At 41.0% G+C, this 16167-nt stretch overlaps 1 protein-coding gene across 1 annotated transcript; it reads left to right on the top strand.

The window, feature by feature from the left end:
• The first annotated feature begins 286 nt into the window (after positions 1–286).
• Positions 287–14297, top strand: LOC150019502 (aldo-keto reductase family 1 member C8-like). Its single transcript, XM_090266452.1, has 9 exons — positions 287–461; positions 4621–4788; positions 5692–5808; positions 6573–6650; positions 7398–7520; positions 9429–9538; positions 10204–10369; positions 11629–11711; positions 14080–14297. Exons 1-9 carry the CDS (start codon positions 369–371, stop codon positions 14120–14122), a joined length of 981 nt encoding a protein of 326 aa, XP_090122578.1. The 5' UTR covers positions 287–368; the 3' UTR covers positions 14123–14297.
• Positions 14298–16167: the final 1870 nt, after the last annotated feature.

The following is a 16167-nucleotide window of genomic DNA, read 5'->3' as shown; positions in this document are numbered from 1 at the left end:
ACGGCCTGTCTAATGGCTATTTTGCATCTCATAGAGTAAGTCTAATGTGATATCAAGGACAACTTGATACGTTGAATTTCTTTTTTTAACTTAGGAGTCCAGATGAGAAATACTGGAGAGAAAATCCAGCTCCTGTAGTGTGTGTGACATTTCTGTACAGTATTTCCAGAGCTGTGCCTGCCAGGACTTGGAAGAGGTACAAGGAAGTCAGCTGATTGATTTGTCTCAATGTGAACTTCCGGACAGCTGCAATCCTAGCCCCGCCTCACTTGTGGTTGGTAGAAATAAACAATGCTGGGGTCTCGCCTTGTACTTGGTTTGCAGTCAGTGATAGGAAGGGAACAGAGTCAGCTTACCCAAGACTGTGAATGGTAATGGACCCCAAACGTAGTCGTTCTGTGAAACTGAATGATGGGCACTTCATGCCAGTTCTTGGATTTGGCACTTATGCGCCTGAAGACGTAAGTCAAACCCAGAGGACCAGAGGGCAAACAGCTCTAGAACGGCCTAGTTCATGCTGGGTGATTTGGAAAGACTTATGTGGCCTCCATTTCACCATCTCTGACTTTGTACTAAGTGGGACGATGAGCTGTTGACTTTGGGGAGTCAGAGGTGATAATTCTGAGGGTGATTTATCTCTATTATCACTATTGTTACTATTGTTTTGGTTACTTAGTGTATATGAAATGCTTACAATGTATTTTACACACTTTACCTGCATCATTTTCTTTAATTCCTCAGCAAGTAGCCCGTGGAAGTAGTATGATTCTTCCTATTTCTTATTGTTTAAAATCTAAGCTGGGCTGCTCTTTCTGGACCCATCTGCTCCTTGGTCAGGGTCACTCTGCTCTTTGCAAAAATTCCTGATGGGCAGTGGACCCAGGAGGAGAGGAGAGCTAACGTGACTGCTTCTGGCAGCTTTGCTGAGGGTTTGTGAGGCTAGAAGGATTTGCCAGAGGATTTCAGTCACTGAAACCTCTGTCATTTAAGGAGCCACAATTGTAACAAGCCTTAGGCATTTAGAAAGGAAACCTGAGGAGGCATGTGTAGCAATTGAGTCCGAATTGTGCTTCCTGTCAGTTGTATTATTTGCTCATCTGTGTGGTTGACTGCAAAGCACTTAAATTGTCAAACTCTGGTCACTGTGGGGAAGGGGCAGCTTTGTGGTTGCCTGGGAGGCATTGACCCCATAAATTACAGAGACCAATCCATTCCATAGAGCTATGACATAAAATATCAATAGCTAATAACTGTTAGACAGAGCCAGTTTGTTTGCAATCTCATGATTTTCCATGTATCTACTGTAATGGCTCAAGTGCAGGGTATGTCTGACATACATTATATTTAACTCTTATTATTGGGTTGGCCGAAAAGTTTGTTCATTCATTTGTTTGTTTTTTCCTGTAAGATGGCTCTAGTAGTGCTCAGTTGTCTTTAACTTTATTCAAAAGGATTTTATTAGATTGTATTTTGACAACTATTATATCAGTATGCATTTAAGAAAACGTATCAAAATTGGTGGATTTTTGTGTAGCCATTTTAATATTGTAGATGAAATAAAATACACAACATTTTCAGCATATTAGGCTTTATTATCAAGAAAGGTAAAAGCACAACTGAAATGCTATATATATATATATACATATATATATATATATATTTTCCCTGGCTGGTTTGGCTCAGTGGATTGAGCGTCGGCCTGCGAGCTAAGTGTCGCTGGTTCGATCTTCCAGTCAGGGCACATCAGAGAAGGAAAACTCTGACTCCAAAAAACCTCCACTGCCTTGTGGCATACCTCTTCAGGGGAAAGGCTAAGGGAGTAAACCCCGACAGAAAATCCGGAGCCGGAGTCCCTAAGGCGGTTTGACGCTGTAGTCAACACCGGCAACTCCTGCGGCGCACCTGAAACCAAGCTGTATTGACTCCGTCTTTCCCTTGGACCCTTCAGCTGCGAAGAGAGGGGGGGTCTGCTGCATGGGCAACAGCAGACCCTCCATATCACCCTGCCCAGGCTCTGTAGCTTCAGCTTCACTGGAGAGGACACTCCAGCGTCATCGCAAGATGTCGATTCAACACGGGAGGAGACAGATACCATGTCACTCCCGAGTCGGACTGCACAACCATTCCCGGCGGTGCAGATAGACTCTTAAGAAGCTACACCATAGTCTCTCGAGACAGATGGCTGCCGCCGCCGCCGCCGCTGCCGACGATATATATATATATGTGTGTGTGTGTGTGTGTGCAGTGTATGAAGAAGGTGCTGTGACTGATCAAACATGTCAAAAGTAGTTTGCGAAGTTTCTTGCTGGATGCTTCTCACTGGAGAATGTTTCACGGTCCAGTAGACTAGTTGAAGTTGACAATGATCAAATCAAGACGTTAAGAACAATAAATGTTATACCACATGGGAGATAGCTGACATACTCAAAATATACAAATCAATTAAGTTATTGGTGAAAATTAAAAATGTGTTTTTTATTTAACAGAGGAAATGAAACGAACATTTGGCCAACCCAATACTCTTGTTAAAGGCTGAGAGTAGAACAAAACATCTCATAATCCCCGTATAAGAATGTACATCTGCTGAGTACAGTACAAAAGGTGCTAAGCGAAATAGAAACTTCTTTTACACCCTCATCAGAGTTATTTTCTAAATGCAACTCCCCCAATCACAACACCAGTTTACTGAGGGTCATGGCAGAAACAAGAGGCGTGGGCCAGCATGTGTGCCTGTGCCTCCTTCTGACCAGTCAGGTGTGTTTTCTGGGAAACCTGCAAACTCAGTGTCCCAGTCAGTAGTGAAGGCATGTAACACTGGAAATTTGAGGCAGGCTGTATAAATGCTGTGCCAACTGTGCCTCCAGGAAGTGCCTGTGTGGTGAGGTGAGGAGCAGCAGCTCATTCTGCATCCACCTGCTCTTGCTAGGGTTGTCCTGGATCTGGCTCCAGTGTCCTGTTCTCTCAGTCCGTTCACAGAAGTTCTGATGCTGACCAAGGGACAGCCTCATGTAACCCCTTGTTTGTGAAACCAGCATGTTGATTTTAGCCACCTCAGAGCCTAGGATAAATATCAGGATGAATAAACCAGTGTTTGGCCTAGTGGGCAGAGAGGAACAATGAACTCTTTGATTTTATGTGTGTGGCTCTCAAAATAATCCAGGTAGAATATGTAATTATTAATTAAATCAAGTAACCAACTCCACAACCAAGAATAAACTTCTCCATAATATTAAAATATATACTATCAGTAGAGGAAGTTTGCACAGAACATAGTTCTGCTTCTCTGGAGTTTGGACAACTAGATAAAGACATTTGATGCATGGCAAACAGCTACCTAACAATGCTGATACTATATCACTAAATTCTTGGGGAAGTTGAGATGTTTGGAAAGAGGGAGGCTGATGTGAACTAGGGTGTTCTGGGAAGGCTTCAAGGAGGAGGTGAGCTGAGCTTAAACAAGGCTTGATGTCAGAAACAGGCACTCTAATGAGCAGTGAGATGGGCTTCATTCAAGTAGAAGAGGCACACTTCTACTTCAGTTCCTTCACAGAAGCTCTGATGCTGACCAAGACACCCCTACCCACCTTGTGTGAAACAGAAGGATAAAAAAATTACATGATGTAGAATGTATGAACTTCAGGCAGAGGACTCGTAATGTTTTCTTATTGGAAAGGAGAATTAATTTAACGACCCATTTAAAAGTTGGAGATTTAAAAATTATTCATGATGTTGTCATTAAATATTATATCTCTATATGCAGTCAACAACAACAAAACCATGATTTAAAATTCCCTACTGCTCCAGTTGGTTAAATTCCATTATAATTTTCCTTGTCCCCACTGCCAACCCTTTTAGACCCCTGTCACACTCAGGCAGTACTTCTGCTGGCCTAGGTCGTTTGCCTAATGGAGTAATCACTGACAGCCTGAGCACCTGGTTACCACACCCTTGCCCAGCGGTAATTGCTAACGTTGTTCATTCATGCTTACTCCCAGGCATGCAAGCACCAAGAGCTGCCCTAGTGACTTGCCTGAACTCCAGACATGCTCCTTCCTGCCGCCAGCATATAGAGGCCACTCTATCTACTTCTGAAAAGCAGGCTCAGTCGCCACTGTCCATTTAGTAATTGTCTTGTAAACTCAGAATCTGTTGGCAGGTGGACCCCGAGTGACTAGGGGCAGCCATGGCATTGGGTTAGGTGGAACCCTTCCTGTGCCACCTGGTTGATGGATTTCCTCACTGGGAACCAGGTTCTTAAAACTGGCAGATCCTGAATTTGAGCAAACAGGCAACAGAAATCCCCTAAGTGGGAAACTGAGAGTGAGGAGGAGAGAGCATGCCAGGTACTATGTCTTTCTTGTGCACACTGAACAAATCCTTTATTGACTGACTTGATTTCCCATGTTGCATGGTGAAGACCATTTCACTAATTCATTTTATATTAGAGGTTATACAGGAGTTTAATCCATGCCTCCAGGATCCAGGTTTGTTACCAAGGCTTGCTCCATCCAACAGGAAGAGGAGTCACGTAGAAATAGCTGGTAAACATACTCTTAAGGAAATAAATTGCTTCTCTCTGAGTCAGGCTAATTGCCAAACCTCCTTATTTACATGTTATAGGTTCCTAAGAGCAAGGCTGTTGAGGTCACCAAAGTGGCAATTGATGTAGGTTACCGTCACATTGATGCGGCATACGTCTATCAAAACGAGGAGGAGGTCGGCACGGCCATTCGAGAGAAGATCGCGGATGGCACTGTGAAGAGAGAGGACCTGTTCTACACCACCAAGGTGCTGTGGATGAGAGCTGAGGTGTTGCTGTCAGAACAGAAACATTATTTTGAAAAAACAAACAAACAAAAAATATCAAAAGTCTTTGGTCTTGGTTTGAATAATTCATTTACCTCCTAACATTGCTAAGGCCCATTATAGGAAAACAGAAAAGGATTTCCATGTTCTGGAATGTGTTAAGGGTGCGATATATTTACTCAGCCCCTCTGAAATGGGTCAGCATTCACATGTGAAATAGGAATAAAGATACTCACGCTCTTCGTCTGCTGTGTGCATTGACTGAGCCACTGCAGAGTGGGTCCACTCCTTTATTTTTCAGCAAATTCTCTCAGGACATATCCAAGGAATGCTGACATATTATCCCAAGAGGGGAGCCAGACTAGGAAATACTGTTTTCAAGTCAGCAGTGAGTTACTGAAATCTGTAAAAATGTTCTTAGGTGGAAAACCCTGCTCCAACATAACAAGAGCCATGGTCTCTCCCAAATGGTCCTTTGTGTGTCTATATCAATGATGACTTGTTTTCAGAATGTGAACCTCTCAGTGGCCCTGTTTCGAGGCATTTATTACGTAGGGCAGTGGATTCCTTTTTCCCTTGCCTGACATTTCTCCACTCTCCTTCAAAGATGACTTTTCTAATCCTTGAAACATTTGGTTGCTTTTCCTGGCTCATTAACTTGTATTTACAGGTTTTATTTTTTTTTACAGTCACTCAAATCTAAATATCCCATTAAGAACCTCATTTATACTAAGTAACATAAGTTTAGCCCCAGAACTTCCTATTTTTAAACCACCACAGTGGTTTGTTACTTATGTCTCAATCTCTTAACTATATGATGTTTAGTTTTGTTTCCCAAATGTGTGACATCATAAGCCATTTTTAAATTTCTTTTGGTTACTACAGCTTTGGGCTACTTTCCTTCGACCAGAACTGGTTCGACCAGCCTTGGAAAGATCACTGAAGAAACTTGAACTGGACTATGTAGATCTCTTCATCATTCATTCTCCAATAGCTCTGAAGGTCAGCTTTTGTTTTCCTTGTCACGCCCAAGAGTATTTCTGCACAGCTGCTGCACCTCCACTCTCGGATTCCAGCTAGATTTTCTGGGTTCTTACCAAGAGGTGCAGATGTGAGTGTGGTGGATAGAACTGCTCAATGAACTCTCCTTGAGAGTTGTGTTTCCTCACCATCGAGAGTGTTTATCCTCATCCCAGAGCCTTCAGAAGGATGACAATCAGTGATCTCACTGCCTCCACCTCAAAGGATTGAGGTCACTGCCCTCCACATCTAAGTGATGTGCTCCTGTCTGTAGTCCCTTAGTGATGAGGGTTCTCAAGAAAGCTGAGTACAAATGACAGTAGAGACACAATGGGAAGTGCACACCTCTTTAGGAGGAGGGGCCCTTGAATAAGGACCTCTCAGCCCAATCAAGAGGGAGACCCCATGGGATGGTTTGTATTGCACAACTTAGCCTCAGCCTGTCCTTGTGAAACAAAATCAATAGCACCAAACGGTAATGAACTCTTAGTGAATTTGGGGGGGTGAAGTGGGGGAGGCATTTGGACAGGAAAGTGGAGGTAATTGAGGGAGAGGTACTTTGCTACAGTCTCTCAAGTGATTCTGGTCTTCCTTTCAAAAGTCTTCCAAAGCCTGCCCTACACATCACACACACTCTTTGCTTAGTAATGACAGCCTCTTCAATGTTATGTTACCAAACTACTTCGGCACCAGTAAGATTATTCTTTAAAAAAAAAAAATCTTTCTTCCTCCTCCCTGTATTCCAGCCTGGAGAGGAGCTTCTGCCAACAGATGCCAGTGGGAAAGTCATTTTAGAGACAGTGGACCTGCGTGACACTTGGGAGGTAGGTACTGCTACTGCCACCCAAAGGCACTGTGACAAGGTGGACATCACTGCATGGGGCCCAGAAGAAATGGGTTCTGACCCCGTCTGTGTCTGCCCTTAGACATGTCACCAAAGTCCTCTATACCTTGAAGTTTTCAGCTGAAAAGCAAGGGGAACAAACAAAATCACAGCTGTGGCCTATTTTTAATGTAAAGTTCTGTGGTTCTCAGTAGGGTTTTTTTTGCCCACTGATAAAGTAGAGCCTGTGAGCTTTAAAAGAGATATCATCAGAAGCAAAATCCAGAGGAGTTAGAGCTCTATCCCAGGACAGATGAACACACCAGGGTTGAGGGGAAGCTGCTGTCTGCTTAGCAGGAGGAGAGTGAAGCCTGCACTTCTGCATTTCATTCCATACACTTGCTTCATCAATCTAGGAAAGAGGAAGGAGGAAGTACTCTTTGCCCTTGATTATGACACCATTTGTCAGGGAACTATTATTATGTGCCTAGCAGCAAAATATGCACCATAGAAGGGGGCAAGGAGGTGTGGGGAACTTAAAAATCCTCTTAATGTCGAATTATTGCCCTGGGTATACATGTCACAGACCCAAGGACTCAAGGAATAAAATATATTAGGAAGTAATATATCCAAGTATTAAAGCTGTTTGGTTCAGCCAAATTGTTATTTATGTTAAGACAGATTTCTAGTTTCTAAAAAGTTCACTGTCAGATGAAAGGGCTGAACCACACATATCCTTCCTCCCCAGGCCCTGGAGAAGTGTAAGGATGCAGGTTTAACCAAGTCCATCGGAGTGTCCAATTTCAATCACAAACTGCTCGAGATGATCCTGAGCAAGCCAGGGCTCAAGTACAAGCCCGTCTGCAACCAGGTGAGGCTGTGCCCATGGAACATCTTTGCTTCTGCTCTTCATACCCTCTTTCTTGATTGAGAGGCCCCAAGATTTTGGCTGATGACAACTGTGTACTTGACTGTTCCTTTTATGGAGATAGGAAATTCCAGAGAAGGGACGGGTTGAATGGAATGGGAAGATCATGCCTTTACTTATTCAGAGGAGGGTCTGAGGTTCCCATGAGACTTCCAAGTGGAGATGTGGAGTTGGCAGGTGGCAGTGTTGGTCTTAGCTCGAGCAGGTGGTCAGGGTGAGAGGTGCATATTTTGCAGTCATTGCCTTATGGGTGGCAATGAAACCCACAGAAATTGATTCCCTCTCCTAGGGAAGTTCATAGAATGAACAGGAAGAGGGCAATAATGTCAACATTTAAGGATCAGGCAAAGAGGTACCAGTTAGGTAACTGAGTAGAAGTTGGCAGGCAGGGAGGGAGAAAATGAAGAGTGTGTGGTAGTGGGGAAGCCTAACAAAACACTTGAAAATGTTTGTGTGAACCATGAGTGGATCCTGCTGGGAGCAGCCACTGCAACTAGGGATAGAAAAGGTATGTTATTTTATGACACAAAGTTCATGGGAAACCTTGCAGGAGCAGTTACTGATGGGTAAGCAAAAAGCCAGGAAGAAAACAAAGTAGTGGAAAGTGAGGACGTAGACAATCATAATTAAAAGAAAGAATTTAGTCAGGAACTAGTATAAATGACCAATGGACATGGACAACAGGGTAGGGACTGACTGTGGGAGTCGGGGGCTGGGGCAGTGGAGAGCTATGGGGTTAAAATTCAGACAAGTGTAATAGAAAAACAATATAAAAGAAATAAAAATTGCAACGTTGCCAATGCGCAATCATTATGATAATGTAAAGTTGTACGGTATTCCCTCATTTATCACAGGTATTATGTTCTAGACCCCCCCCCACTGCACACAAAATAGGAACTTTACATTTATTCTACACTCTTAAACCTATGTAACATTAACAACATACGTATACAGTACCACAAAGTCCCGCGATATAGTGAAAAACCCATGATAAATAATTAAATATAATATTTTAAAAAATTCTGTGATACAGTGAGGCTGCGATAAGTGAACTGCGATATAGAGGGACTACTATATATCCATTATGCAAGAAACCATTCAAATACTTATACTCTTCATCTTAATTACTTCTAGAAATCTATTTGTAGAAAATAATTCATAATATAATATGTACTTCACTCCTTTTCTCCTCTTTCTCTCTCTCAACTTATTTGTGAGAGAAACTAGGCCTTTTTTCCTTAAAACTTTTCCTCAATTATTTTATTGATTGGTGCCTGTGATACAATGTGATATGTTACTGTCTGTCATTATTCTTGTAAATTAGAGGTTATATCTAAATACTTGATCACATATACGTAATTGTGAATTCATGAATTTCAACAAATGTAGTTACTTCCTTATTGATGATTGAATTGTCACCATTTTAATCAGAAGATGCCTCTTCAAATGAGCTTGGTCCTCTGATGTCCCTCAGGGTCCTTCCTGTCTCCTTTATTTTCTAGATTGCAAGATATTCTAGGTTCAATTTGTAGCCTTTTGGCCCAGTAGTAGAATCAGCCATTTTTCAAAGAACCTTTATTTCTTTCCATGGGCAAATACATGTACAGGCCACAGCCTGGGTATAACCATTTTTAATCATTTTAAATACTAATGAAAATTCAGAAAATTGTTTTATTGCTCCTGAAAACTGATAGTATTTGAAGGTATATCAGAAGGTGCATGAGAAAATAACCCATCTGGAAAATATGGTGCATATATTAATGTAATATTAGATATTCCTTCAAAGGCTTTTCAAATTTAGATGGTATTGGCTCATGTATTCTGACACCTCCTGGTCTTGGCAATTCACAGGTGGAGTGCCATCCATACCTCAACCAGAGGAAACTCCTGGAATTCTGCAAATCCAAGGACATTGTTCTTGTTGCTTATAGTGCCCTGGGATCCCAAAGAGTTCCAAAGTGGTAATGAGAATATCAGAGTTAATCTATGTCAGCAAGTCTATTGGTGATGAAATCCTTTTCTAAAATCAATATTTATCATTTTCTTATGGAAAACTTCAGATGTATAAAAAGCAAACACAATAGTGTAGTGAGCTCCCATGTACCATCACTGAACTTCTATGGTCATCAACATTCTTTCATTCTTGTTTCATGCATACATCCATCTACTCCAAACCCCACTCCAAATAGTATTCTTTTTTTTTAAATAATATATTTATTTGTTTATTTATTTATTTATTTATTTTTAGAGAGAGGGGAAAGGAGAAAGAGAGGGAGAGAAACACCACCGTGTGGTTGCCTCTCACTTGCACCCCTGACTGGGGACCTGACGTGCAACCTAGTCATGTACCCTGACTGGGAATTGAACCAGTGACACTTGGCTCACAGGCCGATGCTCAATCCACTGAGCCACAGCAGCCAGGGCTCAAATATTATTCTTAAAATGATTTTATGATAAAGTTTATACAGCTTGTCATGCATAAGTCTTAGCTGTCCAATGTTGACAAATAGATGTACTGCATAACACACACCTCTTGATTGTCTGGGGAATTTTGGCAAAGGGGCAGCACACTCTTGATTTCCAGTCATACACCCTCCAAATCTCCATTTTCTGCTTTTGTTTTCAGGGTGGAACAGGATAGCCCTGTTCTCCTGGAGGATCCCATCTTGAATGCCATTGCCAAGAAACACAATAGGAATCCAGGCCAGGTGGCCCTGCGTTACCAGGTGCAGCGGGGGCTGGTGGTCCTAGCCAAGAGCTTCAATGAGAAGAGAATCAAAGAGAACCTCCAGGTACAGCTGCACACTGTCTCTCCAGAGTGAGGAATGGGTGCCCTCTAGACTGTGAGACGCTAAATGCAGGGTCTCTCTCTGGGCCATCTTTTAGCATCTTTTCCCCAGCAGAGCTCCAGGCAGGTAGGAAGCTATATAAAAGTTTATAGACTGACCTAGTTAAACTATGAATGAATATATTTTTCCCCTAAACTCTTCTTCATATATCTTCTGGTCCCTTAGATCAATCAATGATCTTCAATTTATTTTGTTGTGAACCTCATGAGAAACTATGTAAACTCTATCCATTTTATGATGACAGCTAAAAATTTCATTATAAGTTTAATGTTTGCAAAATATGACATTTAGAGCATATTATTTATTGTATTATTTATGTTCACTCCAGAACCTTGAAGCTTTCAGTTTAGTTCATTCAATTTATGGAAATATGTAATAGGCAAATTTAAATCTCATCGTTACCCAATCAGAAAAAATCCCATTTTAATTTTCAGTTCAACTCAACATGTTAATATACAGGGGTGGGTAAAAGTAGGTATATAATCATGTATTCCCATGACAGCCAAATCCATCCTGGATATACTTTTAAGATGATTAAAAGGCAGAGAGATAGATAATAGGTAGATAAATAGATAGTATAAATAGAGCCACTGAGTTTTCCATGAAATTGTTCTCTGGATAAAATAATGAGCTTCCTGTTTTAAGACATCTTATCCAAGATCTTTCTGCTTTTTTATTAATTGACCCTTCATTAGGGGACAGTTAATTTGTATCATCAGACAAAAACAAATCTGAACTTGAGAGACTTTATTCAAAAGGGAGAGGTCTCTGAATGTTGGATCTGTAAGTGTCTCAAAGACCAATCATAAATATTTTTCTTCTATAGGGGTGTAAACATGACTAGAGAGAGAATGAGCAGGTGTATTGTTGAATAGCTGATCAGCAAATGCTCTTCTTGAGGTTAGTAGCCTCTTGGAGAGGCGTTTACAGGGGGGGTTGCTCTTCCTTCATAGCTTGCTACAAAGATTTGGGATGGATGAGTTGTAAATGCCATTCTTTTGTGAGGTGGAGCACAGGAGGAGAGAAAGTGGGAAAGGAGATGTGGAGAACCCAGGAGGAGAGGTCTCAGTACAGCAGAAGTAGTGACGGGACGCTTCCCCTAGTGCTCTCCTTGCCTCTGTCCAGACAGAAAGTTCTCATGTTCCTGGTGAAAGTCTGCTGCCTTGCGGGAGAGTTTAATGTGACTCTTTCCTTCCTTTCAGGTTTTTGACTTTGAACTGAGTCCAGAAGATATGAAAGCAATTGACGGCCTCAACAGAAATGTCCGATATTTTAAGTTACTATTGTAAGTGACTTGTAGACTGTTATTCCCAGACTGTTTTCTATAGCATGTAGGTTAGCAGAGGAACTCTGCTTCCTTAAACCCGGGAGACAGGCCTCATTTCTGGTGTAGAAGTAGAACAGGGGCTGCCTCTGGAGACCTCACACAGGTTTACTCCAGGCTCAGTCTCTGACCCAACAGAATGTGAGCAGGGCCCAAGACAAACCATAAGTAAAATGGCCAACATTTGCCTCATGGTGAATTCATGACTTTTATGCCCTAATTTCTGTGCCTTTTATATGTCCACAAAGATCTGACTTATCCATTCAACACAGAAGGTTCAGTCCCTATGTCCCACTATACTGATTGGCCATTCAAAGTAAGAGGCAACAAACATTTATTGAATCAATAAAAATAGCTTTTCAGGGATCATTAATTCAGGCAGAAGCCCACATAATGTTTCTATTGGGAGATAAAGGCAATGTTTGTTTTTTTGTTTTTTTGTTTTAAGCAGCAGAGTGAGGCGTTTATTCACGAGTCTGTAGAGTCGGGCGCACCACCAGCCAGGAGCTTGTGCGCAATGGATATTTTTAAGAAAGGGAAAGGGAGTAATATTACATCCACAGAAGGCAGTGATGTTAATTCTAAACAATGTTTTAAATTTTCAGTCTGGTATTCATCAGTCCAGTGCTCATAACTGCTTTTTGTTATTCTTGCAGGCAGTTTCCTGGGAACAATGGCCCTTAGGCCCAGTCCAAAGAATATTTTCTCCTTTTTAACATTAAAAAAGTTTGAGGCATAAGATGCAAGGCAGTTAGTTCCTCTGGCAAGGCAGCTCTGGCTCCATTTATTCTATTGTTTATAGGAGTCTATGTTTCATCTTTAAGTCTTTTTAAAATTAGGAGAAAACATAGTTAATTTATAGTGGACACGTAATAATGAATCTATCCATGTCTCTTCATTTTTGTCCTAACACAACTGTAGAATGCAACATTAATATTTTTTATGGAGGAGGGGCCCATGAAGACAAATGGGTGTAGATGTGGGAACATCACAATGTGAAGATGCCTCCACCTCTTCCCTGAAGGGTCTGTAACATTTCTTCATAATTGGACATTCTTTTCACAAGACACCATCCATTTCTTCCAAATTAATCTCTTTGTTGGTCTTTTATCCTTTTCACAAACCCCATTTCCTCAGTCATGTAATGTCACCAAACTGAATTATTAAATGGATCACAAATTTAATTGACCCTAGTGACTGATGTGCCCCCTGAGGCATACACCAGCATAAGCTCCTCTGGTTTTCTTGGGTTTCCTGAGTTAATAAATAATAAAATACAACTTTAGTTAGAGATAAAGATTTAGTTTCAAAATAAACAACTCAAAATTCTCCTTCTTGTTTGCAAAGATATGTTTTGATTCTGAGACAAAACATTATAAATGAAAAAGCTGTGGGAACTAACATTTCTGTACACAAGGCTTTTAAGTATAAATCTGTGATCTTCATGAGGCCTGTGTTGACACTTGCACTTGTATTCCTGGTCCTTGGTCAACGGCACAGCTCCTGGCACACAGAATTCCTCAGAATGCACTCTTTAATGAAACCAAATAAAAAAGGACATTTTAAAAAAGATAATAAGAACCTGGGAAAAATGGAATACAACAGTAACACTAATTATTGAATAACAAATATTCTTATAAATTGGATGAAAGCAGCTTGACTGGTGTGGCTCAGTTGGTTGGGTGTCGTCCAGCAAAATAAAAGGTTACCAGTTTGAATCCAGGTTGGGCACATGCCTGCGTTGCAGATTCTATTTACAGTTGGGAACATGTGAGAGGCAACTGATTGATGTTTCTCTCACACATTGATGTTTCTCTCCCTCTCTTTCTCCCTCCCTTCCCCTCTTGAAAAAATAAGTAAAGCCCAAAATAAATTAATGGTATGAAAGCAGATATTACATTTGGCAGATATGGTAATGTAGGTATACATATTATCTCATCAAGAGAGAGATTTCTTAACAGAGAGACCCTGAATTCTTGAATGAATTCATGAAATAGAGCAACATAATCCTCAGTGTAATGTTCTCATGATTTAGGGACAAAAGTGATATGTGGGACAAAAATAACTGCCACATTTCATCCGCAGCTCTTACTTCCTATGGCAAACTGTAATCTAAGCAAACTACATGATTTTGTCTTTTCTACTATATGTGAATGTGGGAATCGATCACACGGACCAGGAACTGCATGTCTGTGTCAAGGTAGAAGTAAGGGCATAGTTGGAAATTGACAGTTTTTAGCCCATCTTGACTGTGTCCACAGAGAAACTCTGTCTTTTGAATCATGGGACTGACTGAGCTTGTAAATGAATATTTCTTCTTCTCTTTCAGTGCTGTTGATCACCCTTATTATCCATTTTCTGAAGAGTATTAACTGCCAGCAGGATATCCGCCATGAGTTCTACCAGAAACTCTTGCTTCTAGAGGGGTGGAGAAGTTTTCTGACTTGGAGGAGGTGATTAAAAGCAATTCTGTAGATTCAGGCTGCTTGCTTGCCTTCTTTAAAACGTTTTTACTTTTATGAAATAATAAAAACTTGCAAACAAGAATGTTTGTTTTTCCTGATAATTAAAATAATACATACAGATTTCCAAAACTTTGGACAATAAAAGAGGAAGAAAAGAGAATAAAGGTAACTGTACTTAGCCTATCTAAAAATTCTGGAATTTTGGGTTCATTTTCTTTCATAATTTTCCTATACAAATTGTGAGTGTCTTTACTTACAAAATTGAAATAATCTTCAACCTACAGGTTGTATACATTTTTTATACTTAGCATAAGTATTTTTTCCAAGCAATAAAATGTTATTTTAAAATTCCAGTATTATATTTGAAAAGCAGTACATCTTATTCATTTTTTAATTTAAAGTAATTTGCCTATGTTTTGACATTGTGATTAGTTCTTATATATTTTACCTTTCATTCATTTATTCATTCAGCAAGTTTTCACTGAATGTTCTTCATATGCCTGACATTGTTTAATCAATAAATAAAATAGACAAGAATTAAATTCAAATAATAAATGTCTTGGGTTTATAGTATAGGGATGGAAGAAGACTCTGAAGGGAATAAGGAGTGTTCAGCTGTTAGAAACAGGAAGTGCCTGTTGGGAGGTAAGTCTGCACAGTCTCTAAAATTTCTGTATACCTGATAGCAGAGACACTATTTTTTTCAGCAGTTTATACAGCCTTGGAGTAGAGAAAGAGTCCCTCCCTCCAGAGGAAGGCAGGCATATTTACTGTTCAGTAATATAAAAAATTTCCTGTAAGAGAAAGGGTTGGAGTTGCAGTGCTCACTCTCATGGACCCAATTCCCTGTGAGGCAGGAGATAGGACTGGGAATCCTGAAAGACTGCAGCTGTCATCAGTCAGCATCTTGGTTTCCATGAATCACCAAGAACCTGGACCCTGACTCTATCTGCAGCTTTTGGCAAGCTAGCCCAGAGGACTTCTGTGGAAATGCCGGAATAATAAGACAATCCCTTCCACCCTCCTTGGTAGCTGGAGGAGACTTTCATTCAATCTGTGTCCTTTATGCATTGGCACATGCCAGCTCCTTGAAGAGGGTTTGCTGCTTTGGTGTGGGCACAGGTCGGGCAGTTTAGAGCCAAAAGGGCACCTGCTGCTTAAAAGACTCCTGTATGAAGATTACCTGGTTGCGAATCAGGGTTAGAGACTCACTCCTGCCAGGCACAAGGCAACATCCATACAACAGGTCACACTATAAAACATAACATTGTCCCTTCCCCACAGCTCTCCATTCAGGACTACTGTAACTCTCAGAAAGGGTTGCTGGGTGCACTTCTCTGTTTGTACTCTTGTACTGTCAGCTTGTTTGCAAGTCAACCGCATTCTTCCTAAGACTTGCTTCACCCGCTGAATTTCGGCCTCTCTCTTTGCACCTCTTCCTGTGTGTTTTTTTTTTGCAACCGTGTTTGCTGAACGTAGGTCAAGGTTGGTGAGACCTTTAAAATCCTTTTGGAGGCCCTCCCAATCCAGGTTAGGTTTGTAAAATAGATAAACTGGAAACCAATTACAAAGAACAGAAGAAACTAGTTTGAGTTAATCAATTATTCGGAGCAGAGGCGAATTTATCAATTTCCTTTTAACAGCAGTTTTTCTTTCGTTCTCAGAAAGTGTTCCAAATGCCTGGCACAGACCCCTCCCTACAACTCCTTGTAGGTGTCCAACTTACTCGGACTCTTCCTGAGGCAGACCATGTCCAATTTAACTGAAGCCTCCGAATTAGATACCAGGAAAGAGGGTACAATTAGTCTATGGCAACTGTAGTTTGTTTTCTGCCAGACAGCACACCCACACCTTTGTATCACAGGAGACATCTGGTAGCTTAGAACAGTGGGACAACCGGGGACATACCATAACCCACTAGAGAACTCCTTAGAGAAAAAAAGGGGGATGCC

The sequence above is a fragment of the Furipterus horrens genome, unplaced genomic scaffold, assembly GCF_987537825.1.
Source record: "Furipterus horrens unplaced genomic scaffold, mFurHor1.1.pri manual_scaffold_2, whole genome shotgun sequence".
Classification (NCBI taxonomy): domain Eukaryota; kingdom Metazoa; phylum Chordata; class Mammalia; order Chiroptera; family Furipteridae; genus Furipterus; species Furipterus horrens.
Note: the sequence above shows the minus strand (reverse complement) of the source record. Positions and strands in the feature narration are given on the sequence as shown.